The following is a 26619-nucleotide window of genomic DNA, read 5'->3' as shown; positions in this document are numbered from 1 at the left end:
GAGGGAGGGAGGAGAGGTGAAAGGAAGAATGAGAAAGGAATTCACACTGAGAAATTAATATATACATATTTGGTCTGGATCAAGGGGAACCATGCTATACTGCTAATAATTTCTTAGGAGTTCAGTATTCCAACTAGCCAAATCATTTTCATTCACAAGGGTGTTATGTAGGGAATAGGGAAGGGCTTTATTTTCCTTCCATAGCTTGCTACCCAAAGATTTCAGTGCCTTGAAGCTCAGTTTTTTAGTCTCTTATTTTTTACTTGAGTTGGGCTCTCTTCCCTCAGGTAAAACCATGTGATCAGGGAGGTAGGTGGGGTACTTCTAGGAAAGATGCTTGAGGTGTACTCTAAAGCTAGGCTGTATTTTTTTACACATGGGATGAGAAGAAGCTCTTCCCCCAGGCCTCCCCACTGAAGGAAATTCAGGTTGAGTCCAGTAGATACAGGTATACCTAGTGGATGGAGCCATGGAGCCATGGACTGCAGGGGGCTGAGCATAAGACAGAAGCAGCTTCTTCACAACTTAGGGTTGGGGGAAAGCCTCTTGAGAAGTTTTGGTAGCTTGGTAGGTGGGATGCAGATGGATATATGGATATACTTTTGGACTTGGGAGAAGTGTGGAAATCCCACCTCCAAGACCTCTGTTTTCTCCCTAGCTTCCAGGATGCGTCTAGGCTCTTCACCTAGACTCCCTAGAAGTTGGAGGATATTTCCACTCCCCAAACTGTGCTTGGGCAACGGAACATGATGATCCCAAGAAAAATCTAAGGGAGGAGGAGGTCAATACTGGAGCTTCTGGACTGGTTCTGTCCTGAGAATGAAACTACATTATATTTTGATTTTAAGAGAATGAGCTTACTCTTTCTCTGTGTAGAACTTAGTGCCATACACAGACCTTTAGCTGATACCTTGAATACTAAATAAATAGGCCCTTGGGCAGGCACCCTGGGGCAAGTTGTAGGTCTTGCTCAAGCTCAGCTGGGGGCAGACATTGGGTCAGAGAATCCCTGGCTCTTTATTTATTTATTTTTTAAAGTAGGTTCTATACCCAACATGGAGCTTGAACTCATGATCCTGAGATCAAGAATCACATGCTCTACCGACTGAGCCAACCAGGCACCCCAAATCATTGGCTTTTCTGACGAGAGTCTCTATTGTACTGGGCTTGAGCTCTGGACTACTCATTGGGAACTCTTAACTTCTTGTCTTTCCTTTCTTCTCTTCCTTCATTTAACAAATACTGTGAGTGCCAACCATGTGGCAGGTGTTAAGCTAGGTCGTGGGTGTTCCCAGGAAAGCAGTGGCAAGCAAAACACAGTCTCTGCTGTCACGGGGCTTAGAGTTTAGTGGAGGAGATAGGGAATTAAACTATTACAGAATGAGGTAGGGCTGTAGTGGAGGAAGTAGAGGGCACTGTGTGCCCTGGGGAAGGGGAACCTACCCTGGACTGGGGAGAAGGGGCAGCTTCTGGGAGGAAGTGAAGTAAGGAAGAAGTAGGTGGGTGGGGGGAGGAGGGTGATAAGAGTTAACATATTCAAGCTGCACAAGTAGCAGAAACAAAGCCCCAAGGGCAAGAGTAACATGTGGAGATGTAAAGAGGTTCTTTGTGGTTAGAGCAGAGAGGGAGGGGGTGCTGGAGGAAATGGTGAGAGAAGAGGTTGGCCAGGTAGACATGGGTGAATCCTTGAAGGGCCTCAAAGGCTCCTTAAATGGTTTAGCTGTTTATCTTGAGGGCAATGGGGAACTGAAGAATATTTTGAAGGTCAGATAGAATAGCATCCAAAATGCATTTGAGAAGGATTACTTCAACTGAAGCATAGGATAGATTGGAGGGGGCTAACGTAATGAAGACCCATTCAAAAGTTTTATTATAATCTGAGAGAGAAATTATGGTGATCGCATTTAGGGAAGAGGTAGCTGATATGGAGAGAAGGAGATGCCTTACAGAGGTGTTTACAGGGTAGAATCATGGAGACTGGGAGATGGGTTGACTATGGGCTGTGGGGGGGATGGATTCAAGGGCCAATCTGAGTTTCCTGCGTGAGTAGGTAGCAGAACAGGGCTGCCAGTCCCTGGGTTTGTCCTTAGCTTGTGCTGGGACCTCAGACAAGCCACTTCTTTTTTCAGATCTTTAGTTTTCTCATTAGATGAAGATATAATCCCCAGTCACCAACTTTGCAGGATCATGGTGGGGATCCACGCATAAAAACTATGTGTAAAGTAGTGTACTGTTCTCTTTCCGTGACCCTAGAAGGCCGGGCAGAAGCAATATCTGTCCTTACCCTGGTTATCTCTGTAATTTGGGCTTTTACGTAGTTTTCCTTCCTTATCTGCAATTCTAAGCACTTGATCTCCCAGGAACTGGTGAGACCTCTGCCTGTTCTAGCAGCTGAGGCCTCACTGGGGGCCTCTCTGGGCGTTCTCAAACCCGCTTTTGTTGAAAACAATGATATCATTGAGTGGGTGGAGCTGGGCCAGGCTTTCCTCAGCCACTTTAAGGAGAAATGGGGTCTTTATGACTTCTGTACTTATGGCTCTTTTCCAGTCCCTTCCATAGCTCCCATGTGCCCCACTGCCCCCTTTCCTTCTTTCTCCCCCGAGGTTACAGATTTGAGGAAAACTGGCAGCCTCCACATTTTCTCCTCTTGCATCAGTCTCCCTGGAGAGAGGTCCAGATGGGCCAAGGGGTATAATGGCTGCATTATATCAGGCATGGTTCCTTTTCCCAAGCCCCCCTCCTCCCCTGAAAGGAAAGGCAAGTCATGGAAAGGGATTCCTTTGGTAGGGAGACTGGAACGCTAGGGAAAGAGGTGATCTAAGTGTTGGGAAAGATAGCAGCACTTTATCTCTTGACCTCTTGATGCTAAATTTGGGGCTTGGGTAAGAGTGCAAAGATTGAACTAGCCTTTCAGTTATGTGGTGGTGGGAATACGACTGGGGAAAGGAAATCAGAAATGTTGAGTAAGGACCCTTAGTTCCTATTCCTTTACTCCACTCTTCCTCTCTGTCCTCAGCACACACACACTCAAGCACATGGACACACACACACATAAACACTGATGCACAAGCACCCTTCCTCTATAGCTGTGTCGGCAGCATATTGGGGGGTACTTGGAAGTTGGTTACCTAACTGGTTTGCAGCAATTCCAGGAAGGAAGGAAGATGGGCTGTTTAACAGTGACTTGGCCTCCAGGGACCAGATGGTCATACGCACCTTCTGTGTGGCCTGTTTGTGTTTGCCAAGTGCTTGCACAGCTGACCTTGTAGGAAAGGAAACATCATTTTCCCTCTACCTTTCTAAGTTCTTGGCTGGGAACCCTGTAACAAAAGACAGATTCACAAGAGAAAAACAAACAGAAGTTTATTAGCATGTGTACATAAGAGATACTCAGGGAAAAGTTAGTAGTAACTCAAAGAGTTAGAATTCAGGCTTATGTAGTGTCTTTCCCAAAGAACAATACATCTGTAGAGAAATGACAGGACAGAGGAAAGCAGTTAGGCTTCCAAAGATGGTAAACTGTGGAGAGGTAAACATATGGGAGACTCATGCGAGACAAACGCTAGTCAGTAAAAGTTGCGTAGATTCTTCTGGTGCCTTCTCTGGGCGGATAGGGCCTGAAGTTGTCTCCAGTGGTTAACTTTTGTCCTTCCTGGTAGAGAGGGGAGGAGGGAAGCCTTTGAAAGTTTTGTCCTACTTTTAGGCAAATAGGGGGAGGGCAGAGAGGTTTTGTTTTTGTTTGTTTTGTTTGTTTTTTGTTTTTGTTTTGTTTTGTTCTGTATCTGCTTCTTCTCAGTTGCCTTCGGTGCAAAATAATCTTTAGGCTAAAGTAGCACGTATTTGGGGGTGGCATATTCTGCCATCCTTTAGCCTCCTCTGATCTTCATGACGGGAGATGCAGGTGCTGGGTGGAGGGCAGAAAAACCACGCTTGCTTCACTCACATCCCCTAGCATCTTAGCACAGTGCCTGGCACACCACTGGCCTCAGGCAATATTCGTGGAATGAGTAAATGGGTTTACAGATGCAGAGCCTGAGGCTCAGAAGAGGTACTGCAGCTTGGCCGATGACCCAGAGCAAATACGTGATGAATTCAAGCCAGGAGGAATTTGGTCTTCCTGAGGTCTTCCCATATGCCCCACAGTTTGTACTGATGCTGCTGCTTAATAAGCAATTATTGCCTAGATTACACAAACATCCTTCCTCTCTGCCTTCTGGGAGTGTCTGCACGGCCTAACTCTTGGATTATCTACCACTGACATTTAGCTTACTTTTGTTTATTTAGACTGATGGGTTTAGAAGCAAAATATAACTGTGTGATGTTGGGTAAGTTGCTTTTGCTCTTTTTCAAATTCTTCTATAAAAGTGGATTGAGGGGAAGTATTGGAAAGAGAGGGTGGCATATAAAGATGCTTTTGTTGCAGTCAACTCTGCAATCTATATACTGATTTTGCCCCCCCCCCAAAATACTTTATGGAAACGATATGGGACAACAAATAGAATGTCGGAAAAAAAGCTGAAGAACTAGGGCTCAAAAAGGACAGGGTCTAGGAATTCATAGGCAGCCTCTTCAGGTGCCACCACTGGGGTGACTCTGCTCCAGCCATTTTCACCAGATGTCACCTACCGTGGAATGCGGTGAAATAAGATCGTCTTGGCTTGTCACTACTGACTCCAGGCGCCTGCCGCAGTACTCAGTGAGAGGAGAACACTGGTCTCAAGGCAAATTGGGGCAATCTTCTGCCAAAAAGGTGGCAGGGATGCTGGAGGCTGGGATGATAGTTCTCCACTACGATCGAGGAGGGCTTTCCCACATCTGACCTTCTAGATGGGGCCAGAGCTGTGATTTGGGCATTAGGAGGCTAGGAAACATGGGGTAAGATTTTTCAAAGTTACTGGGATATTTAATCAGGCTCTAAAAGGGACCAAGCACTCACATTTAGGGCAGGTTGGTTTGTGGTCTTCGCCCACCGGCTTTTGTTTGTTTGCATTTTTTCATAGGTTGGTCCACCTATTGCCCTCTCTCCTAGCGTATTCTCAGAGGCCTGGTGATCTTGGAGGTTCCTCTTCTTCACTTCCCTCTTTGTCTTCTTCACAGAGTATATCCCTACAACATGCCTGTTACCTCTTGATTTGGCCCTTCCTTCAGGTTGATCTGTTAAACAGGCACGATGGTTATTTATCAAAATTTGGTTGTTAGGGATGCCTGGGTGGCTCAGTGGGTTAAGCTCAGGTCATGATCCCCGGGTCCTGGGATCGAGTTCCACATCAGGCTTCCTGGGAGCCTGCTTCTCCCTCTGTCTGCTGCTTCCCCTACTTGTGCTTGCTCTCTCTCTCTCTCTCTGGCAAATAAATAAATAAAATCTTTAAAAAAATTTGGTTGTCAGAGAGGCTGCTATCAATGTTTTCATTTTTAAAATTTTTCTAAGAAATAGAGATAGTATCCCATTTCCTTTAATGGCGGTGGTTGTTGTTGTTCTTCTTCTCCTCCTCCTCCTTCTTTTTCTTCTTTTAACTGTCCAATAAATACTCATAATGGGCTTTTCAGGACACTGCAGAACAAATCTGTGAACTCTTGGGTGAGCCATTTTGAGGTCCCTTACCTCAGGTTCCTGACAGTTAAGCTCCCTGATCCCAAGAAATCAGCCCTGTTTGCACAGAGAGGTTACTCATTTTTGTGGAGTTAGCCAGGAGGGAGGCATGAAGAGGATTAAATAAAGACCCTGTTGGCCAAAGGAGTAAACAGTACTCGTCTAAACATCCTCTGGTATATAAAAGCAAAACATAGGACCAGGAGCTGGTCGGAAGGATGCCAGGTCTTGTGCGGACTGGGAGAAGATGTAATGGGAAGCAGTTGGTGAAAAGGAGTGTTGATTTCATGCATTGTTTGGAAACTTCCTTAATAAAAGGTTAAAGAAAACATGCCATGTAGCTTTGGCCTTTTGCCAGGATTATGGGTGATACCATCTTGCCTCAAAGTGTTGCTTCTGGGGCTGGTCCTCAGGTAGGAATGAGACTTGTTCAAGGAAGTCCTTGGGATAGGAGGAGATCCCCACTCTTTAGATTAGGACCGACGCTTAAAGTTCCTCTTTCCTTGGCCTTTCTGTTCCCTCAAAAGGGAATGCCTTTGTCTGTGGGCCCCTGGACTCGTCAATCCTTATTTGGCTTTAGGGCCATGCCTTTGGCATGTTGGTTTCTTTCCATTCCTCTGGAGTCAAAGGTGGAATGAGCAGTGGTTTGGAAATCTTGGTTCTGAAACAGCTGTCCCTTCTCCCCTTTACTTTCTCCTTCTTCGAAAACAAAAGAAAACAAAACAATACTTACTGAATTTGTTATTTTGTCCCAAATATGGGCAAACATCGGCCACTACATTAGAACAGCACTCCCGGCTTTTCAAAAACCCTTCCAGTGCCTCCCTGTCCTGGACTATTTTCACTTGATAGAAAGGGGGACTAAAGTCAAATAGCTTGTGATTGGCATAATGTCCCCTAGCTAGTTAAAAAATACTAATACCCAGGGGCGCCTTGGTGGCTCAGTTGGTTGAGCATCTGACTCTTGATCTCAGTTCAGGACTTGATCTCAGGATCATGAGTTCAAGCCCTGTGTTGATGTGGAGCCTACTTAAAAAAAAAAAATTAAGACCCATAAAGAGAGAGACTAGTATTATGAACCCTCAGATACCCATTTTCTGGATTTACCAATTATCAAGATTTTACCACATGTGCACCTAGCTATTCCTGGAGAAAATGATAACAATGATTTGTAGAGCACAAATACTTTATACTTTACAAAGAGTTCTTTCATATTTGTTGATTTTACTTGACAAAATTTCATGGGCTTTTGACAGCAACCCTGTGTAGTAGATTCTAAAATTCTTCCCATTTTATAGATGAGAAAACAGGCACAGAGACGTTAACTGACTTGCCCAAGCTCCTCAGAACTGAAAGTGTCAGAGCTAGTGTTCGAATGTCATTTTCTCATTTGATCCTTTTTTAAATGATGCTGTGAGATAGTAATCATTACTCTGCTATTTTTGGTCAAGGACACGGAGGTGGTGTAGGTGGCCCAAGTGAAAAGAAATAGTTACTGGCAGTTAAAATACTAGTGAGCACTTGTCAAAATATGATTTATCTCATTTCATGGAGCCAGGAAGATGATAAAACTGGTTTAAAAGTTGGATAAGGAAAACATATACATGTATTTTTTAAATAATGAAAAAATGAATGTTGAGATAAGATCATTAAGTTCGATATAAAAGTGGTTAATACCATTTTAGGGGAAATGAAGCCATAACCTTTGGAGTTACCTTTTCTGCTGGATAGAAATCATTTGCATCTCTCGTACCTCATTAGCCTTTTACAAATTAACGTCTCTTTTACAGGGTTGTACGAGAGCTGCCTTAATTCATTGTAGTCTCTCAAAGCTACACCTCCCCCCGCCCCCCCAGAGTCCAAAGACCCTTAGCCTGATCTCTCAAGCCTACCAGCTCCATGAAATTGAAAGCAACCGTGGTCACCTTTTGCCTCATTTCTAGGGTTTCAAAGGACAGTCATCTAGAGAGTAGTGCAGCTGGTACTCAAACCAAAGCTTTCTGAGCCTAGACTTTCCCTCTGTGCTGTGCTGGTATCATCTTCAGGTTTGGAAGAGTGATTAAGAGCCTAGAAATGAGAAAAAGAATTTAAAATGTTAACATTGATCCAGTGGAGTAGGAGAATTCTCAGGGCCTGAAAATGTATCACCTGGAAAAACTATTAAAAATACAGATTTCTTAGTCCTTCTCTAGAGAATGTAATTCTCAGTGGGGCTGGGATGGGGCCTGGGATTTTATATTTTTTCACAGTGTTTCCGGGTGTTGTGCAGTTACTGGGCTAAGTCCCATGACGACAGCATTAAGAGTATGAGCAAGAAATGACAGAGGCTTTGCATTATCATCAGCACGGGTGGGCAGGGTGAAGATCCTCCAGGGAAAATGAGAGGGGCCAGCAAGGCTGTACCTCCCCCAGCATCACCAGTGTTTAAGTGCCAGGATACTCTTGAAAGACCTAGATGGAGCAAGCTCTGGAGGAAGGAGGTGTCCGTAAAAATAGCCACTGTGGGATGAGCTAAGTAATGTTGACCTGTGCTGAGCATGGCTGCATAGGTTGTTTTTCAAGGTGGTTTAGAAATTGTTATCACTTTGTCTTCGCCGGGTGCTTATCTCAAGCAGAGGAAGGAGGGTTGAGCTCAGAGAAGATGTTTGTTTGAGCCCTGCTGCTTCTCCCCGCAGAGGGAGTTTTCGAGATTGAAGTTTAGAGAGGCATTTGAAATGTGTTCTATAGCAAATAGTCCTTAAAGGGATTGTTCTGGTTTCGAAGGTGCTGAACGTTCGGGGAGAGGGGTCAGGGCTGTTTCAGACTGCAGTGTGCTTTTGGGGTCCAGCTGCACCTACACCCAGGGCCCGGGCCGCCACGAGGCAACTGTGTTGTCTTTCCCTGGAGAGCAACCTTATGTCTAGTATTTGGGGGGCAGCTTCTTTTCCCAGGTGGGATTCGGAAGATGCAGGTTTTGCTGGAGGACGCTGGGGTCTGAGCAACCTCGGTTTTGCCCAAAGTGAGCATTTCCATGCTGGCTGCTATTAACATTGGGATACCGTCTCTGTCTGCCTTATGGGCTTGTGAGCCTGGAGGGTGTGTGCATGGAGGCGGGGGAGCATTTCGTAGAAAATGCTTTTCCATCAAAGCCAGAAAAAGGAGGGGGTGGGGTGGGAAATCTTGGACAGTCCTTCTCCCTTCCTGGAGGCACATCACTCACAACTTGTTTCCTGAAAATCCTAATACACTCCAGTGGTGAGAGATGGCTTCCTGCTGATCTGCTGAGCCAGCCCCTTGTCAGGGAGGAGATGAGAACAAGATGTGGCTGAAGAAGGGGCGGATGGGCCAAGCTGGGCTGCTCAGTGGCCCCCTCTCTAAGTCCCGACAGCACTGCTAGGGTACCACGTGGACACGTAGGCATGGGTGGGCCTGGCTTGGGCAGTGGGGAGGATTTGAAAGTGGTGTTTTGTCTCTCGGTAAAATTGCATGGGTGGTGGTGATGAAACACGACCCTTCCTTTTGCTTCTGGAAAGAAGGACCTTCCTGGCCAACGTCTGCAACCCCATTTGGGGAAAGGGTTGTTGTTTCAAAAAACTCGCCCTGAAGTTCTTATGTATTCATCCTCTTTCTCCTGCCACGTGCTTTGCTTACGCATATTTTTCTCTGCATATGTGCACATCTAATAGCTCATGACATTTTTGAGACATCCTGTATGTCCTCAAGGCTACTATCATTACCAGCAAATTGTGGTTTGGACTACTGGTTCCTGGAAGTGAAGCTTCCACTTTTTAAGAAAACAGAACAGCAGAGTGCTTAAGAAACATGGTCAGGGCCAACAGACTGGGGTCTGAAACCTGGCCCTGACATTGTGCCAGGAGAACTTGGACAAGTTAAATGTCTGAGTTCCCATTGTCCTCAGTTACTCAATGGGGAAAGGATTAGGACCTACCTCAGAGGTGTGTTGTACATAGGTGTGTTAAATGGTTTAACACATAAATATGTGTGAACTGTTTTGATGGAACTTTTCTGGGTTTTTCAAGTTGAGAATGATCCAGGATGTGGTAGAGGCAGGAAGGTGATGGGGAGTGAGACACCTTGATATCTCTGAGGTGTGCTGCCTATCTTAAAAGTAACTAACTTGTGGTTTAGGGTGGTGGTACTGCATCAAAATCACTTAGAGAGTTATTACAATGGATGGTTGAGTTTCTGTCTGCCCCAGTACTTCTGGGTGGGGCCCAACGATCTCATTTTTAACTAATTCGGTGCTGCTGCTGGTCCTGGAATGGCAGTTAGGTAGAAAAGGAAGCAGATTGTTCCATGTGGATTCACAAGACAGAATGAGGCCAGTGGGTGCCAGTTACAAAGAGGTTCAATGTAAGAACTTTTTCTAACCACTAAATGTGTTCCAAAATGGAGTGGGTGGTCTCATGAGCTCTGTGTCACTGGAGATGTCCTATACTGAATGGCTGTCTGGCAGATTCCTACACAAGGTAGGAGGTTCACCCATTCATCCATCCACTTATTCACAGAATAAACATGTATTGCCTGCCTGGGAGGTGCTGGGAGGAAAGGAAAAGTCTTGAACAGAGCACCTGTGCCCTTGTTCTTGGGGAGCCCACAGTCTAGTGAGTTTGGCTAATTGATTACAAAAGTCCCTTTTAACCCTGAGGCTCTGAGAGTCCTATGATGAGATCCTCAGAATAAGAAGCTACAGGAAGATGCTTACCCTTTTGAAGACATGGCCAGGGACTGACAAGAATGTGGACACCTCTGAGGTTCAATCTGGAATGTTCTCTTTGGAGCATCTTAATGTCACTGAATGAATGATTCCCCCCACCCCAAGACTCAAAAAGAGGTTAAGAATGTATTTGCCAGGAGTGCATTTCCTGTGGGAAAATTCAGATCTCCCACTGGCACTGGGATAGACCATTGAACTCTGAACTCATGACTAGCTGTCCATAATGTTGTCTGTGAAAGCAGACCCAGGAAATGGGGCTGCAGGGATGAGCTAATTGCTTTTTCACCTCTCTCAAGTGATCAACTGGAGCATTAATCGCTGGGGAGAGTTAGGGGAAAATAGGTAGATTCCGTCTGTTTTTCTGGGTCTTCCATCATAATCCCTGAGGAAAGCAATGATGATGATTGCTGACCTTTACTGAGTTCACTCTGTGATGCCAGGCCTGGTGTTAAGCCCTTTTCATGCATTTCCACTTAATTCTTTTTTTGTTAGATTCCCAATTTCTCTTCTCTTAGGAACCTTAGACATCTTTTTGCCCCAGGACTTCAACTTTCTATAGATGCATTTTGCTTTTAATGTGGTTGAGCTAGTTGAAACATCCATTTGGCTCTTTTATTTTTCTTTTAACTTTTAGAGAAATTCTAGGAACCTTGTTTGGTGTTGCCTTGCCTTTGGTGAGGGATTCTTAGCCTCAGCCTCAAGGGGTCTGTGGCAAGAAAGAAACCAATGTCCAATTTTAGAAAAGAAAAGAAAAAAAGAATTTATTGTAAGGGTAACACATAGAACTACCAGGTCCCAGGAAATCTGAACCACTAGGTCTCAGAAAAGGCAGGCAAAGGCCTTGCCAGGAATCCATGCAGCAAGAACAAAGGAAGAGATGAATTGCTCCCATCTGTTCCGTTTTTGCAATATCACTCCATTGGCTTAGCTTGGATCATGGGCCACCCTTGGCCACGGCCAGGTGGGACACCTTGATTGACAATCTCACCAAAACGTGCAACAGGAAAGAGGGTTTCCCTTAAAGAACAACTGGCATGCTGATACTGAAAGTTGGTGGATGCAGTGCTAACATTATCAATGTAGGTATGAAATAGAGTCCATAGACCTTGGGAAATTCTGAGTATGTGTTTGCATGTGTATATTCCTAGGACCCAGAAAAAGTTGCAACCACTGCTTTAGTTTTGTCTACTTCACCTGGTTGTGTCCAAACAAAGTGATGAACCCACTGAATACAGAATTAATCAACTTCCTCCCAGTTTTCTTTTTGTTCCTTAGGCCCTTATGGCGGCTTATTTTCTTCTGCGTGGAGATGCTTGGGTGGTTCTTCCTGGGTCATTTAGAATGACTGGCTACTGTTTCCAGGAGGGTGGAGGCCATCACTTAAAGAGACAAATGCCTGTTTATTCTTTGCAGGCACCTTTTTGCTCCAGCCTACACGGAAACCCATTATACTCCAAGTGGCAATCCTCAAACCACCACGCTGAAATCTGAGGTAAGTTCTGGTCAACAGAGATCTACAGTTGGCCTATCCTGGTCCCACCTCTGGGGAGTGAGGAGATATATGGTGGAGATAGTCCCCCCTCTGAAGGGATTGTTTGCCCTGACCCAAGACAAGGATATGAATTTGTTGTTTCATAAGGGTACCCTCTCCTCTGCTGGCTAACATGGTCAGACAAACAATATTTTAGGTGATTGCAGCTGATTAAAATTGGCATAAGTCATTACGAAGCATACATTTTCTTTGTTGGATATTAATCACCCACGTATTATTAAAAGTTTAAGTGAAAAAAATGAATTACTGGTAATCCTGCCATTTCGCTTAATTAAGATGTTTAATTGATCCTTTTCCATATAGATGTATAAGGTTTTGTAGTCTGCCTTTTTAATGTGATTTTAGGTTATACGGATTTTCTTGTTTTGCAGCAGTCTTCATATTGGATATTTTTTCCCTCAAAGGTGTTTTTGATTTTAGATATTGGCACAAAGACTTGTCATTTAAAAAATGGTCTTTCAGGGGCCCCTGGGTGGCTCAGCTCGTTAAGTATCCAACTCTTGATTTCAGGTCAGGTCGTGATCTCAGGGTCGTGAGATCAAGCCCTGCATCCGGCTCTGCACTCAGCTTGGAGTCTGCTTGTCCCTCCCCCTCCTCCTGCTTGCGAACACACTCTCTCTCTCAAATAAATAAAATCTTAAAAAAAAAACAAAAACGGTCTTTCAAATGGTTTGTCAGATGGATGCATTTTAGTGTGCTTCACCACACCCCACTGGTGGGCATTTAAGGTAGTGAATTGTACCCATTTCATGGTTTGCTGACTTTTCCTACTGGGGGACCTGTTAGCTTTGGTGGGACCAGAACATTGGTCCTCAGCTAGGAGTGATTTTGCTTAAGTCATTTCTTCTACTTAAACTTTTGTTAACGTGTGGGTAACTACTATAATGCAAAGAAAATATGTTTCATGATGTATCAATTTTAATCAGCTGCAGTTACCCTAAAATATTGTACTTGTTTGACCATTTCAGCCAGCAAAGGAGGGGACACTTGACAGTGTCTGTAGACAGTTTTGACTCTCACAACTGGGAGGTGGATGGATTCTAGTGGGTAGAAGAGAGGGACGCTGCTAATTGTCCTACAGTGCATAAGGCAGCCCCTCCACAATGGAGAATTATCTGGCCCCAAATGTCAGCAGTGCCCAAGATGAGAAAATCTGGATGAGAGTGATCCTTCTCAGACTGTGTGGATGGATGGGGTGAAGGGGGGAAGATGGACTCCAGCAAAAGCAGCAGTGGTCTTCTGCCGTTGGGGCAGGACATCATGGATGTTGGTGGCATGCAGATGGGGCAGTGTGGTGTACGGGGCCGCAGGATAGGTCCCTCTGCCTCAGTGCTCCTCTGGCAGCTTCGCGTGGGATTGGAGATCCCTCCATGGCCCATCTTTAAAATATCCCTGCTAGAGTGCAGATGGCCAAAAGACAATGACAGCCACTCTCTGGCAGTAAAAGCTCAGGTTCGTTTATCAGGTTCGCCTTGAATGGGGAAAGGGACCCAGGACCACTAAGTTTTGATAGATCTGAGAGGTCTGGAGCATAGTAATCCGGTAGCTGAGGAGCTGTGTTCCATCAATGCTGGCTTCTTCACCAAGACCTTTCTGGAGGGGGGAGGAGCAGACAGTGTGGCCAGTACCCACAGCAGGCAAGGTGGCCGTGTCTTCTCATCGCTGGGGAGGCTATCCAGCCGTGGCTCCACACCTTCATCAGTGCCTCTTGGTCGAAACTTCCTCCATCATCGAGACCTCCAGGGAGAGGGGCAGGCATGCCTCGAAAGCCCCAGGACCTCACAAAGCACAGTCTTCTGAGTTTGGCTCTTGCACTTCTCCACCCGAAGCTCAAGAAAGGGTCTCAGTGCACAAGTTTGCCATGAGCTCATACTTCCTGCTGTGAAAGCCCCCTTGGGTGGCCCCCTCAGGCCGAGAAGCTGAGAAGGAATGCGATGACTTCATGACTGTTCATTTACTTGTTCTTTGTGCTCTCAGCATTAGGCAGAGATGCTGTGAGGGCCTTTCAGAAACAAAGGAGTGGAAAAGAACTTCCCCTCACCCCCAGAGCACCCCTCCTTCCTGAAGGTCTTACTGACCGAAGCACATCCTAGCTGCAGCATGGGACAACCCATTCTTGTCATACATCCCCTCCTGTTGGACTCTTGCAAAGCCCCCACCCAGCCTCATGGAGCTCCTACTCAGCTGTCTTATCTGGGAGCTGAGGACTTCAAAGAGAACCCAGAATAGAATACACCATTTAGCTGTGCCTGACCCGAACGTGGAGGGCCACACCCTATTGTCAGCCTTGGCTGGGGGTCCTGGGAACTTGGGGAACCATCAAACTCATCCGCCAGGCATGTAGGAGTTATAGATTTGGGGTCGGAGGCCAGGCTTGTAGACTTGGCTTTAACTAGCTATGTGACCTTAACCAACCCTTTTGACCCCACTGGTGTTGAGTTTCTTCATCAGAAAATTGGATATATTAAAATCTGAGAGCTCAGAGATTTCTCTGAGCTATAGAAGGGTAAGATGAATCACCAATTTGTGGGAATTTATAAACATCTCTCCCAGCGCCACATTTTACTCATGGGGAAATTGAGAGGAGAAGACACAAAGTAACATGTTTACGTTCAGATAACCAGTGAGTGGCAAGGCTTAGACTAGAATTAAGTCCCTGGAGGTGCCAGAAGAGACTAGGGCTATGGTCAGTTCAGTCCTGCACACTTTCCTGGGGCTGCTTTTGCTCGGAGAGGTTGTCAAGTCTCAGGTCAGGCTGCCCTGGTTCCAGTCTCCATCTGGCTGTGTGACCCTGTGACTGGAAACCTCTCCCACCTTTAATTTCCTTTAAAAAAAAAAAAAAATTCGGGGCGCCTGGGTGGCTCAGATGGTTAAGCGTCTGCCTTCAGCTCAGGTCATGATCCCGGGGTCCTGGGATCGAGCCCCACATCGGGCTTCTGGCTCAGCGAGGAGCCTGTTTCTCCCTCTGCCTCTGCCTCTCTCCCTGCTCAGGCTTTCTCTCTCTCTCTCTGTATCTCTGTGTCTCAAATGAATAAATAAAATCTTTAAAAAAAAAAATTGGAGTTAAAATACCTACCTCATAAGGCTGTCAGAATTAAAGGAAAAAAAATCTCCATTAGTTTTTTATCCAGTAGTCAGGGCTGGATGGATGTTAGCCCTCATTGTTTACAACAGTAAATGGCGGGTATCATTAGCACAGGCGATGATGTTGTGAAAGCCCTTGGTCAATTTAAAGCATGTTACAAAAGTCCGTTGTTACGCTATTTCAGAGAGCACTCCGTGAACACTGTTAGCATCAGCCCAAAGATGGGAAGAGGTCCAGGGATTCTTCACGCCCATCCCTGGATTTGAATTCTCTTGATTTGTAGAGGTACCCAGATTTTTGAAACGGCAGCTGACGCTCCTTTCTGAGCTTTTTGACTCTCCGTCATTCCAACATCTGCGAGTCGCATTTACCCCATACGGGCCTGGCCCCCTCTTCCACCTGTGAATGATCCCGGGTTGTGGAGCGGATGGCGCCGTGGCTGGGTTCTGAGCTGGGCGTTTGATGATGCGTCTCCAGGTTTGGAATCTGGGGGGAGGGGGCAAACCATGTGACAGGCTGGCATCGGCAAGCAGATGGAATCCTGGCTGGAAGGAGGGTTGTGCCTGCCTCACGTTCCTTCATAGGTGCTGGCTCAACGGCTTTCCTCTGCTCCTCTGAAGGTTGGGATCTGGCTTGTTTGAAGTCCAGGAGAGTTTGATGCAAAGAGGGCGGCCGCTGCCTGCGCTCCTCCTGACTGAGCTTGAATGGGTGGAGGAGCAGAGCCACACGGCTGGCCAGCGGGTTGTCGCCAGGAGAAAGGGCACCAATGGTCTGGACACTGACCCTGAGCTGAGAGCCGACCTGGCCCGTAGCCTGTGATCTGGCTGCGGGCTCAGCTATATAGGACGCAGACCTGGTGTGGGACGACTGAGGATTCAGGCCCTTGGTGGGCTTTCAGCTCCCTTGAGGCCACATTCTGCCTTTGACAAGGAGACTTTAATGACTGTATCATGATCACTAAGGTTTATTGCCGGCCACTCTGGGCCAAGTACCCTGTGCCAGGTCCTTGATGTAGAGTATTCTCACAATGCCTCGTGAGGTAGAGACCGAAGATGCTGGAGGTCTGAGAGAGGCTGTGGAACTGTTTCTATTGCTGGCAGGTGTGGGAGCTTGCACGTAAATCTGGGCTGGCCACGCCAAAATCCCTGAATTTAATTATCAGGCCATATGCCTGCCTGGAGCTGGGCGGGAGACAGGGCCCAAGAATACGGACAAATAGGTTTGCTGTCTCCTGGGTCACGTCCCTGCCGGCTGGGGATTGAGGAATAACCGCAAGCAAGCATGGTCCTAGGAATGGATCACTGGGACTGTTCTGCAGGCAGATGCCCGAGATTTCTGAGTGGTCCTGCCCGGGCTTTGGGAGGGAGAGAAAAAGCTCCCGCGTCTGTAGCTGCATAGCTCAGACCCTTCCTAACACCTTTGCAGAACCTGGCTCTGCCCTGGGGATTTTTCCTTCTCTCTGTTCTAAAAGCAGCTGAGCTCCCTTGAACCATTTGGGGAGAAGTTTGTAGGAGTGTGCCCTTGTGTGTGTTGGGGACAATCCTGGGCTGTGCCCATCTGTCTGGTTGGTGCTTCAGTGCTCCCAGCTGTGTCCCAGGTGGCCTCTTAGATGCTCTGGTTCCCCTACTTGTAATACACCCTGCTGGCCCCTCCAACTTTTATTTCAAGCCTCTCCTCAGAGTTTGTAATTAAAGCTCTGTATGGCTTTTTAATTAAGATTGGCTCTTGAAAGACGCTAAGTCCCAGGAAGGCTGGAACTGTGCCTGTTCGCTCCTTGTCGTGTCTCCCGGGCCCAGCCGGGGCCCTGGCCCGGAGCGGCGCTCAGCATCTGCTTGTAGTCACAAGGAGTCCAGCCAGGTTGGGGAGACCAGATGGCTGTGAGACGCGCCGATGTGAGAACAGCATCAGAACTCCATGCGTCCGTGGATGCAGGTGCCAAATCGGGTCTGATCCAGACACACGGGGATTCAGGGGAAGTGGGGAAGTGGGGGAGTTCTCCATTTCCCAGGGCCGCTGTCGCAATGCACCATGAATTTGATGGTGTAAAACACAGTTCTGGAGGCTGGAGTCCAAAATCAAGGTGTCAGCAGGGCCAAGCTTCCTCTGTGGTCTCTAGGGAAGGATGTTTCCTTGCCTCTTCCAGCTTCTGGCGGCTCCTGGCAGTCTGTGGTACTCCTTGGCTTGTAGTTGTATCAACCTAATCTCTGCCTCCATCTTCAAATGGCCCCTTTCTCGCTCTCGGGCTCTCTGTGTCCTCCCCTCTTTTTCTAAGGACACTGGTCCAGTATGACTTCCTCTTAACTTAATGCCATCTGTAAAGACCCTATTCCAAATAAGATCACATTCTGAGGTTCTGGGAGGACATGCATCTCAACTCTGCAGCGGGTCACGGGGGTGACTCTAGCGGGAGGCAGGCTCTTCAGAAGCCAGCGTTGCCTGTGGCCACATGTCACGGCAAGAGCCCTGAACTAGACCTGAAGTCCTGGCTTCCCTGACTAGCAGGGAGACCTTCAACAAATCTTTCTGCTTCGCGGAATCTCGGCTGCTTCATCTGTTCACTGGGGATGATGACATCTGCTCTGTCCCACCTCCCAGCACTATTATGAGGATCAAATAAAAGGGTGGCTTAGGAAGCTCTTTGCAGACTGTAAGTTAGGACGTATGTAATCATCCCTGGCCTTCACGAGACATGAGCTTTGCCATGCTTAGCAGTGTCCTTTCGCCTGACCACCCCCCTTTTCTCCTTGCTAGGACCACTGCTTTTACCACGGGACGGTGAGGAAGGCAGAGCAGTCCAGTGTGACACTCAGCACCTGCCGGGGAATGAGGTAAGAGGCCCTGTCAGCATGGGGGGCAGGGCGGGGGTGGGGGGCACCTGGCACTCTCCCCAGGCATGGAGTTTTTAGGACAAGGGGGCTGGCCTTGGGCAGGGACCTTGAGAAGCTATCCATTGAGAGTGTATGCAAACCAGTTCTAAGAAGGCCTGAGCTTGGGAGAGGCAAGGGAAATACCAGATAATCCGCAAATTCACTGGCATTGAGCTTTCTCTGTCTTGAGGAACTTGAGGTTTCATTATTATTTAGGTATGGGAAAGCCAGCAGATCAGGAGATGACTGCCATTGAAAAAATAGTTTGTTGTACTCAAGATCCCAAGAAGAGGGGGCACACCACATAGGGAAGCATAGGGGTCAGTCAGGGGCCAGGTTGTAGGGGGTGAGGGGATGCGGGCAAGAGTCTTTGCTGTGGTTTCTACAGGAAGAAACAGGCAAGGCAGGGTAAGCTGGCTTCGGATTGGCCAGTTTGAAGTGGGATCTGGGGCACAGGGGCCGTTCCTAGTTGTCTGGCACCTGACCCTGGAGTGATCAGGGCAGGGGGACTGGCCGAGAGGGTGAGAGCTTGCATTTGAAAGTTGTTTACCATCCCTAGGAATTGGCTAATCCTGAGAAGGGCAAGGCCCCAGCTGTCAAAGCATCGGAATATAGAAAATAAAAGTCATGGTTCAGACACTTGAAATGAGCGTGAGCCCTTATTCCCACTTCTTCTTTGCTCTCCTCTGGTAGAAGAACTAGTAGGCGGTAAAAAAGGAAATGGGCATTTAGTGAGAAGAGGAGGGAGGAAGAGAAGGGAGAAGCAAGGTAGTTTTCAGGATGATAGGCATGGTAGAGAATGTTAAGTGCTATGTTAGCTGCAGCACTCTACAGACGTACAGGATTATTATCATCTTGTAACAGTGAAGCCATGCTAAGACTTCACCCAGGCTCATGTGCAAGGACAACGCTCCTTGTGCTGCAGATCCCATATGTTTGTTTACAAATTGGGCCACGTCTCCTCTGTAAGGCTTCGTGGTGCGTCTGCTGGAGGGAATTAGGCAGTAACAAGCTTTGGCCGGGAGACCATAACCGTGGCTCCAAATCCCCTGCTCAGATGACCTGGTTGAGCCAAGCCAACTGGTCTCCCAGTGGTGTTTACAGGCCCAGCCACCACCACCTGCAGTCTGCAAGTAAACAATGTCTGTCCCAAGAAGGAAGAAAGGGGACATGCAGGTGTGACTTGTTTCTCTCTGCCTCTTCCTCTGTGTCCATGGTCTGGAGCAGTGGGAACTTGGCTTGGCCTCTCGCAGACTATTCCCGCAGCCGTGCTGACAGGGGGAAACTGGGTGAGCCGCCATGTGTTTGTGTTTTGCATGCTTCCTTCTGGTGCAGGTTTGCCTGTCTTACTTTCCCAGCCTTCTCACTACACACCTTAAGAACTAAAGGGCATCTGTGGGCCTGGCTGGCGTAAGAGCCGGAGACGTATACCAGATGTCTCATTCGGACCCTAGAGTAGGAGCAGCTGCAACAGACTTGAAACCCATGTAACCCTCAAGTCCCTCCCCAAGGCTCATAAAGCCATGCCTCAGTGGAAGAATCTCTGTAGCGATGGTGCTTCTCTCCTGGGAACGTGCTCCTTTCATTAGGGAAAATACGTAGGATTTATACCGAATGGAATCTTCAGGCTGATAATACAAATACAGAGGAGTTCCCCTGAGTTTCCAGAGTTTCCAGATTGCTGAGGGGCCCCCTCTTCTCTCCAAAGCAGTGTTTGGGTGACTTTAATTGAAGCAGTAATACATGATCATAGTAAAAACAAATTCAAATAGTACAAAAGAGAGGGTACAATGAGAGATAGGGTTCTTTTTCTCACCCAGGATTTCCAGGTCTCCCCCCACCCACCAGAGGCAGCCATTGTTACCGGTTTCTTGTTTATCCTCTTAGAAATATTTCTTGTGAAAAAAGAACATCGGTAGGTAATATCGTGTTTTATAATCCTATTTGGGCCGCTGACACCTTTGAGAATGGTGTGGCAGCTATGGATACTTATAAAATACACCAGTAAAAAGATGTGGCATACCATTTCACTAGAGATGGTGGGGGTCCAGCCCCCCCAAGCCTGTCTCTGATCAACAACTCATCATCTAAATGTCTCCCTGACTTCTTGCATGCACAAATGCTTTGCAGGTATCAGTGTAAGGAGGGATGGTTATCTGTGAGGAAATCTAGACAGTACTGGGATGAAGTGAATGTGAGGGAACCTGTGGGTTCCAGGAGACATGGTGTGTGTGTATATGTGTGTATATGTCCTAGCTCACTCTCTGCCAGCAAGAGAGGTATTGATTGCAATAAAACATTTTTTTTTTTTACCTCACCGGTAAGTCATTTATTTTTTTTAAAAAATGCTTATTAAAAATTATTATTGCGTAACTAATGTGTTAAACATCCAAATAATCTTCAAGTCTCAGGTTAAAAGAAGTGAAAGTTCCTTATCCCCTCCCACCGTTCCAACCAATTGCATTCCCCATCTCTAATCACTGTTCGGGATATACAAAACTGAAAGACATAACTGTGTGTATGCATGGTGTTTCTTAATCCAAATAAGATTACCCGATACATAACATTCTGTAATTGTTTTCTCACTTAACATTATGTCTTAGGCACACATAGATCTATTTCATTCTTCAAATGGCTGCATAGTGTCTTATCTACAAATGTCCGACAAATTTAATTACATAGAAGGTCTTTCAAGGATATACAATAAATCATCTGATAGCAGCTCTGTCCTCCAGACTCTGGGGCCCACGCTCACTGTGGTTATACCTGATTCCTTGCCCTGGGACTCTATGAGAGAGGGCAGGAGAGAGAACATGAGATTGAAAATGAATGCTGGAGAATGTGTAAGAATGTGTGCATGATGGCCTGGAAGGAGCTCAGAATTTAGAGTCAAAGGACCTGCGTTTGAGACTCCACACCTCCTGGCAATGTGATCTCTGAGCTTTGCCTTCCCTGAATCATTTTCTCCTTGTCTTTGCCTTGGCTGGACTGGCATCTCCCGTGGGCCTCCGTCTGTTTTGCAGACGGTGCTCAGGGTGCAGGGGCTGTGAGTGGGCTGTGGGGGTGGGGCTGGGGTCAGGGCCTCACTGGGGAATGAGGAACCTGTTCACCAGAGGACTGGGATCTGCCGCCAGCTCTAACATTAACTCACTGGATGACCTTGCAGGTTCCTTTTCTCTGGGCTTTGGTTCCTCTCATCTGAAAAAGAAAATAGATCCCATCACGGGAAGGACTATTGAGTGTTGGAAGTTCTGCGCTGCAGAGAGTGTATGGTCCCAGGGAGGTGGGCGCCTGGGGCAGAAGGAGGTGGCTCATCCACCCACAGCAGGCCATCACCATCTGCCCCTCTGCCAGGGAGGGCCATGGTCTTCTGCCTTTGGATATCTGGTCTTCCTTCTGAAGAGCACATAATAAAGGCTCTGCCTCTGTGTTCTGGCACAGAGTAAGCCCGTGCAGGGCCATACCGCTAAGTCATGACGGGTGTGGATTCTGAAGTCAAACCAGTCTTGGTCTAAAACCTAGCTCCCTAGCATCAGTTTTCTCACCTATAAAATGGGAACAGTCATGACATCATTGGTGGATTTACATTAGGGCATCAGTGCATTCTGTTGAGAGTAGGGACTCTTTTTGGTCATATTGCATCCCCAGTGCCTAAAACAGTTCCTGGCACATAGTAGGTTCCATCTATGTGTGCTGAATGGCTACTGAATGGTTCCCTATTACTTCAATTATCACAGCCACGGTGTGAGCTGGCCAGCATTATTGACTTAGCACAATGCTGGTAGACAGCAGAGCCAGGATTCGAACCCAGGTATGTCTCCCTTCTGAGCTTACGCTCTCCACTTGTGCCTTGCCACCCCATTCCTGAGGGAGCACTTCACCTATGTGCCTTCTTCCTTCTGTGCTGCCTTTGATGCTCCCAGTACCTCTTATTGGATGCAGATTGGGGTGGGAGGGAGGGGCTGGAAAGAAGGGGAACAGGGTGGTTACCTCTTAGCGCAGCTCTGGATGTAGGGACGTGGGATGTGTCTCCTGAGGTTTAGCGCTGAACGGACACATTCCTAGGAAGCGCTTCTTGCCTAGGTCCTTCAAGGGTGCGTTTGGGTGAGTCCTGTGGTCATTCAGGGGTTAAGCACGAATCACTTGCTGCTCCCTGCCTGTCCTGCCCTCCCAGGGCTCCTCTGTATAATTTCATTTATATCAAGCTCTCAACAATGAGCAGTAGGGTGGAGAGTGGAATGGAGAATAGCGTGTGAGGTCCCAGCCACCCAGCCTCCTGGGCCCCCCTCCCCTGCCCCATGGCTGAGCTCCGCCAGTGCTTACATTTAGCAAATTAGATCAATTGAGGCTCCTGGAAAGATGAATGACCCGTGGGTGCTCAGGGGAGAGCAGCTAGCAGGATTCGGGGGTGGTGATAGGGCAGGGCCGCGGGAAGTAGAGTCTAAGAAATCCTCTCCCACCCCGGACCATTGTCAAAGCTGGTCCTCACTGTAAAGTGCTGGGGCTTATGGTAGCTTCTCTAAACCAGGCAGTCGGGGAGGATTGCAGCCGTGCCATGGGCGAGTTACCAGGGACCACAGTAGGGGGAAGGGAGGGGAGCGGCCACGAGTTCTGTGTCCTGCTGAGCCCTAATATCTGCCCACTCTCTGAAACAGAATCGTCTGGGCCTTTGTGAAAAGACAGGCTCCTGACACCGAGCCTGGGCTCCAGGCCAGACTTCCTGAGTGTGCCCATGCAGGGAATTACCATGGGACTTGTTTACAATGCAGGCTCCAGCCCACAGAATCTGAGTCTCCTACATCTGTAGTGTTAACATACACTGCAGAATCGTCTAATACGTAGCTCTGGGAGCTCTGATCCTGGAGATCTCTGACCCCTAAGTTTGGAGCTCACTGATGGAGGCAGACGGCCCAGAGGCTGCCAGATCTTAAATCCTTGGCTCCAGATACCCATCAGACCTTGTTATGTAACCTCTCTGGGGCTCAGTTTCCTCATCTATAAAATGGGACTCATGATGGTGCCTTATAACACAGAAAAAAGAAAAAAAAAGAATGATGATTGTAAGCACAGTGCTTGGCATATGGTTAACTCTCAGAAAATGGCCTCTAACAATGAAAAGTAGGCTAAATGCCTCCTTCGTCTTCTTATCCCCCAGCAGACTGGTATCTTACTTCCGACAGGCCGATCACACCTCCGTGGAGAGTTACTAGTGCCTGTCAGTTGCAGCCATCTGTAAACCGGGGACATCTTTCTGGCCCACTCTGCAGAGCTGTTGTGATAGGCGGTGTGAAAACATGGTTAAGGTTGTGGGGCCTGGAACCAGACTGCTTGAGTTCTTACTACCTGTGTGACTTTGGGTCCGTTTATTAACCTCACCCAGCCTTAGTGTTCTTATTTGTGCAGTGGGGATCAGAAATGTTAGTGTGAAGAAGGAAATACTCAGCACAGTGCCTGGGCCACAGCAAAGCCTCTGTATAGCCACCATGATCACTCTTATTCACCATGGACCAAACTTTGGCCTGATCTCTGCTCTATTTGACCCAGAGGCTTGTTCAAGGGATGCCTGGTCAACTACACTGGAACCTTCACTGGTTCCTGTGTGGAACTTTCCACTCACTGGGTGTTATCTCCGCAGCCACAACCTGATGGGCACAAAGCCATCATCTGACTCGCTGTCAAGCCCTCTGTTTCCAATGTTTGGAGCCACTGGGGGAAACTGAGGTCATGGGAGGGGCCTTGGTCTGCCGAAATGAGAAGAAAGCTTGGGAACAGGATGCCCATGGTGGCTCTGCCCTCTGCCCTTTCCTGCCTGGACTCGAGAGCGGATGTGACCCTTTCTCTTCACCCCATTCCCACCCCCAGCTGTTCAGGGAGCACCTTTGGTGTCCTGCTGAGGGGCTGGTCCCGGATTGCTGTGTCAGCCTGGGTGAGGCAGCCGGGAAGTCGTCCAGCTCCCTGGCACCAGAATGAGGTCAGCCAGGGATGGATGCCAGGAAGGCTGCTGCTGATCAGAGCTTGGCGCTATCCCTCCCACAGGCATCACAGGCTCTTCCCAAAGGGCAAAACCTGGGTGGGGATTCGAGGGGGTAGGGGAGGAGGTAGAAGCTGGGGCAGCCAGGGAGGGGTCCTGCCAGTTTAGAGTGACAAAGACTGACTTGGAGATACTTTAGCTTTTGAACTTTCTGGACAGATGAAGACCTGCGGTTTTGGAGCCCATGAGATGCTGCTGGTGCCCTGGGGTTTATTCCTGGGCTTCTTCCTCTCCCAGAGCCCTGAGTGCATTCCTTTGCTACAATATTCATCTCACCACATCAAGGATGACAGATGCCTGCTCCATGGGCCTGTACTCACCCTTCCATGGATTATTTGTGACAGTGATCAATAATAGGTCCTGGCACTCTTTCTTTCGGAAGCCTCATTGATGGGGTACCCCCAGGCAACTGTGTCCTATCCATCAGTGTTAGGGGCGATGAAATCTTTTTGCTCTGTTATATACTTTAGTGATTTATTTCCAGGTTCAGAGTCTAAGCTCCATGGGGAGAGGCTCTTTGTCTGTCTTGTTCACTTCTCCATCCTCATCAACTAGTTCGATGCCTGGCACATAGCAGGAGCTCAGGAAATACTTGTGGAATGAATGACTGTCCCCCAAAGAAGCTGTGAATTACTCGAGGACAGGGATGATGTCTAGACCACATCTAGTACAGATTAAGAGTTCAGTGTGTGAAAGAATATAATGAATGAACACGTGTCCTTATTCTGAGTTCAGTGCTTGTATCTATAACCAAGAGCCAAGACTAGTCACGCATCCTTGGTTGTGGACATCACTTCACTAAAGAGCGGCCTCACTGGGGCTAGGAGGAATGCCATCGGTGATGCCTCTAGCTTTGGTTTCTTCTGTACACAAAAATCTTTCTATTTAATCATCTGGAGTCCTGTTAAATTAGTAAATTATTGAATTTACACATGGGGAAACTGAGGCTTGGAGTGATTTTTTTTTTTTTTTAGAGGTTCATTGAAGATCATTTGACAGCTTAACGTTGGAGCGAAGACCAGAACTTGGGTCTCCTCACCCCCAGGCCACTGTTTCCTTTCCAGTCACCAGACCATCATTTTCTGAGTCTCTAAGTTTCAACTTTCGATTTTCATATGCCGTGTTTGAGTTTGGGAAGCTTTTTGGAATCCTGGTCTTACCCTCCTTTATATTATTAACTGTCCCTGGTGAGCCTTTTTAGAACCTTTGAGCTTCTTTTAATAAGCTTTTAGTACCTGAAATTGTGTACCACCTTTCATATACATGTGCAGATTTCTCTGGAGAGGAAGTCTGAGTTTGCATCAGATTCTTAACCAAAAGGTGCATGACCGCATAATAAAGTTAAGAACCAATGATCAAAACCAACCATGTCATTTTGCATATGGAGAAACTGAGGCCTGAGCAAGAGACTTTTCCAAGACTATAATCTTTGACCAGAGATTCTGTTTCTCCCATTGACAGAGGCCTGATTATGGTGAGCAGTAACCTCAGCTACATCATCGAGCCCCTGCCTGACAGCGAGGGCCACCACCTTATTTACAGATCTGAACATCTCAAGCTGCCCCTGGGGAACTGTGGGGTCGAGTACTCCAAGTCCACCACCAGGGACTGGGTCCTTCATTTTATGAACCAGACCAAGAAACGACCTCGCAGGGTGAGTCTCAGTGCAGGAGTCCTTGAGGATCTTGAGGATGCTCTGAGGATCCTTGCTTTGGATCCAGGAGTATTTCCAAATTAAAGGAGATGGCCAGGAAGGAGGAAATAACGTTTCTCTTTTGTTCTAAGTTACTATCTTGTTCACTGCTGTGTGAGATACCCTTGTATTGGACAGAATAACTGCTTTTGGGAAAAACACTATGACATTTAAAATACCCTGAGATGCTGATTTCAGAAACTTTAAAATGCGAGAAAAAAAAATATGCCTCCCCTTTTGGAATAACCACTTAACCATATGCACAAAATGCTTATATTTATGTATACTGAAAATAGAGGTATGTGGTTTCATTGCTTTTTGGGAACTTGATTGTCAGCATGTTCCCTCACAGTATGGTGGCCCCTGTACTTGCCCACTCAGCTCATTATTTTTTGAGTATAAAGGACTGGACTCATAGTCCCAGAGCAGCCCCAGCGATAACCAAGATGGCGGGCAGAAGGTGTAGTGTGGATAATGGGGACTGTAACCAGCATCAAGTGTAAAATCAGTAAGGAGGTCGGCTGCTTATTAACTAGCGCCATTTCTTAGCAGTTTTTTTTTTTTAATGAGGCCACACTCACCATTTCTACAGCTCTGATCTGCTTATATCTCTTTCTTAGATGAAAAGGGAAGATTTACATTTCATGAAGTATGTGGAGCTTTACCTCGTGGCTGATTATGCAGAGGTAAGGGGGAGGCAATGGGTTTTAGTGGAAAAGCGACACTCTCAATAGCTTCCGCTCCAGGCTTCTAACCACTTTAGGGAAATGCTGAAACATTCATCTTTCTCCAGTTTGTCATGTGATTTTGGCCTTAAATCTGACCAACGGCTCTTTTTGCTATTTTAAACATAGTTGGGGAAAAAAACAAGGAAAAAGTCTCTTCTGGCTCAATACACTAATCAGATAGAAAATCGGCAACTAGCGTTATTTGGATTAACATTTCTTAAACTGAGTCTGAAGACCTTTCAGTTTTGGCGCTTATTCTTAGGGAGCCCATAAATTCTCCATAGAAATTTCAAAAAAATTTTTTTGCAAAGATAATAAGTATATTCTCAGTCATCTGATTGAATACAATTTTCCTG

The 26619-nt window shown here is 47.1% G+C and overlaps 1 protein-coding gene across 2 annotated transcripts in view; it reads left to right on the top strand.

Annotated features, from left to right (window-relative positions):
• Nucleotides 1–26619, top strand: part of ADAM19 (ADAM metallopeptidase domain 19) — a 78904-nt gene that overhangs the window by 19437 nt on the left and 32848 nt on the right. For both annotated transcript variants that reach the window (XM_081826251.1, XM_081826250.1), the window contains exons 4-7: nucleotides 11721–11799; nucleotides 17696–17772; nucleotides 25304–25496; nucleotides 26156–26221. In XM_081826251.1, coding sequence (XP_081682377.1) covers nucleotides 11721–11799; nucleotides 17696–17772; nucleotides 25304–25496; nucleotides 26156–26221 — 415 coding nt within the window. The remainder of the gene's footprint in view (nucleotides 1–11720; nucleotides 11800–17695; nucleotides 17773–25303; nucleotides 25497–26155; nucleotides 26222–26619) is intronic.

This window comes from Leptonychotes weddellii, chromosome 7 (assembly GCF_054177405.1).
Source record: "Leptonychotes weddellii isolate Sample4059 chromosome 7, ASM5417740v2, whole genome shotgun sequence".
NCBI classification, from domain to species: Eukaryota; Metazoa; Chordata; class Mammalia; order Carnivora; family Phocidae; genus Leptonychotes; species Leptonychotes weddellii.
This window is presented reverse-complemented; position numbering and strand designations above follow the sequence as displayed.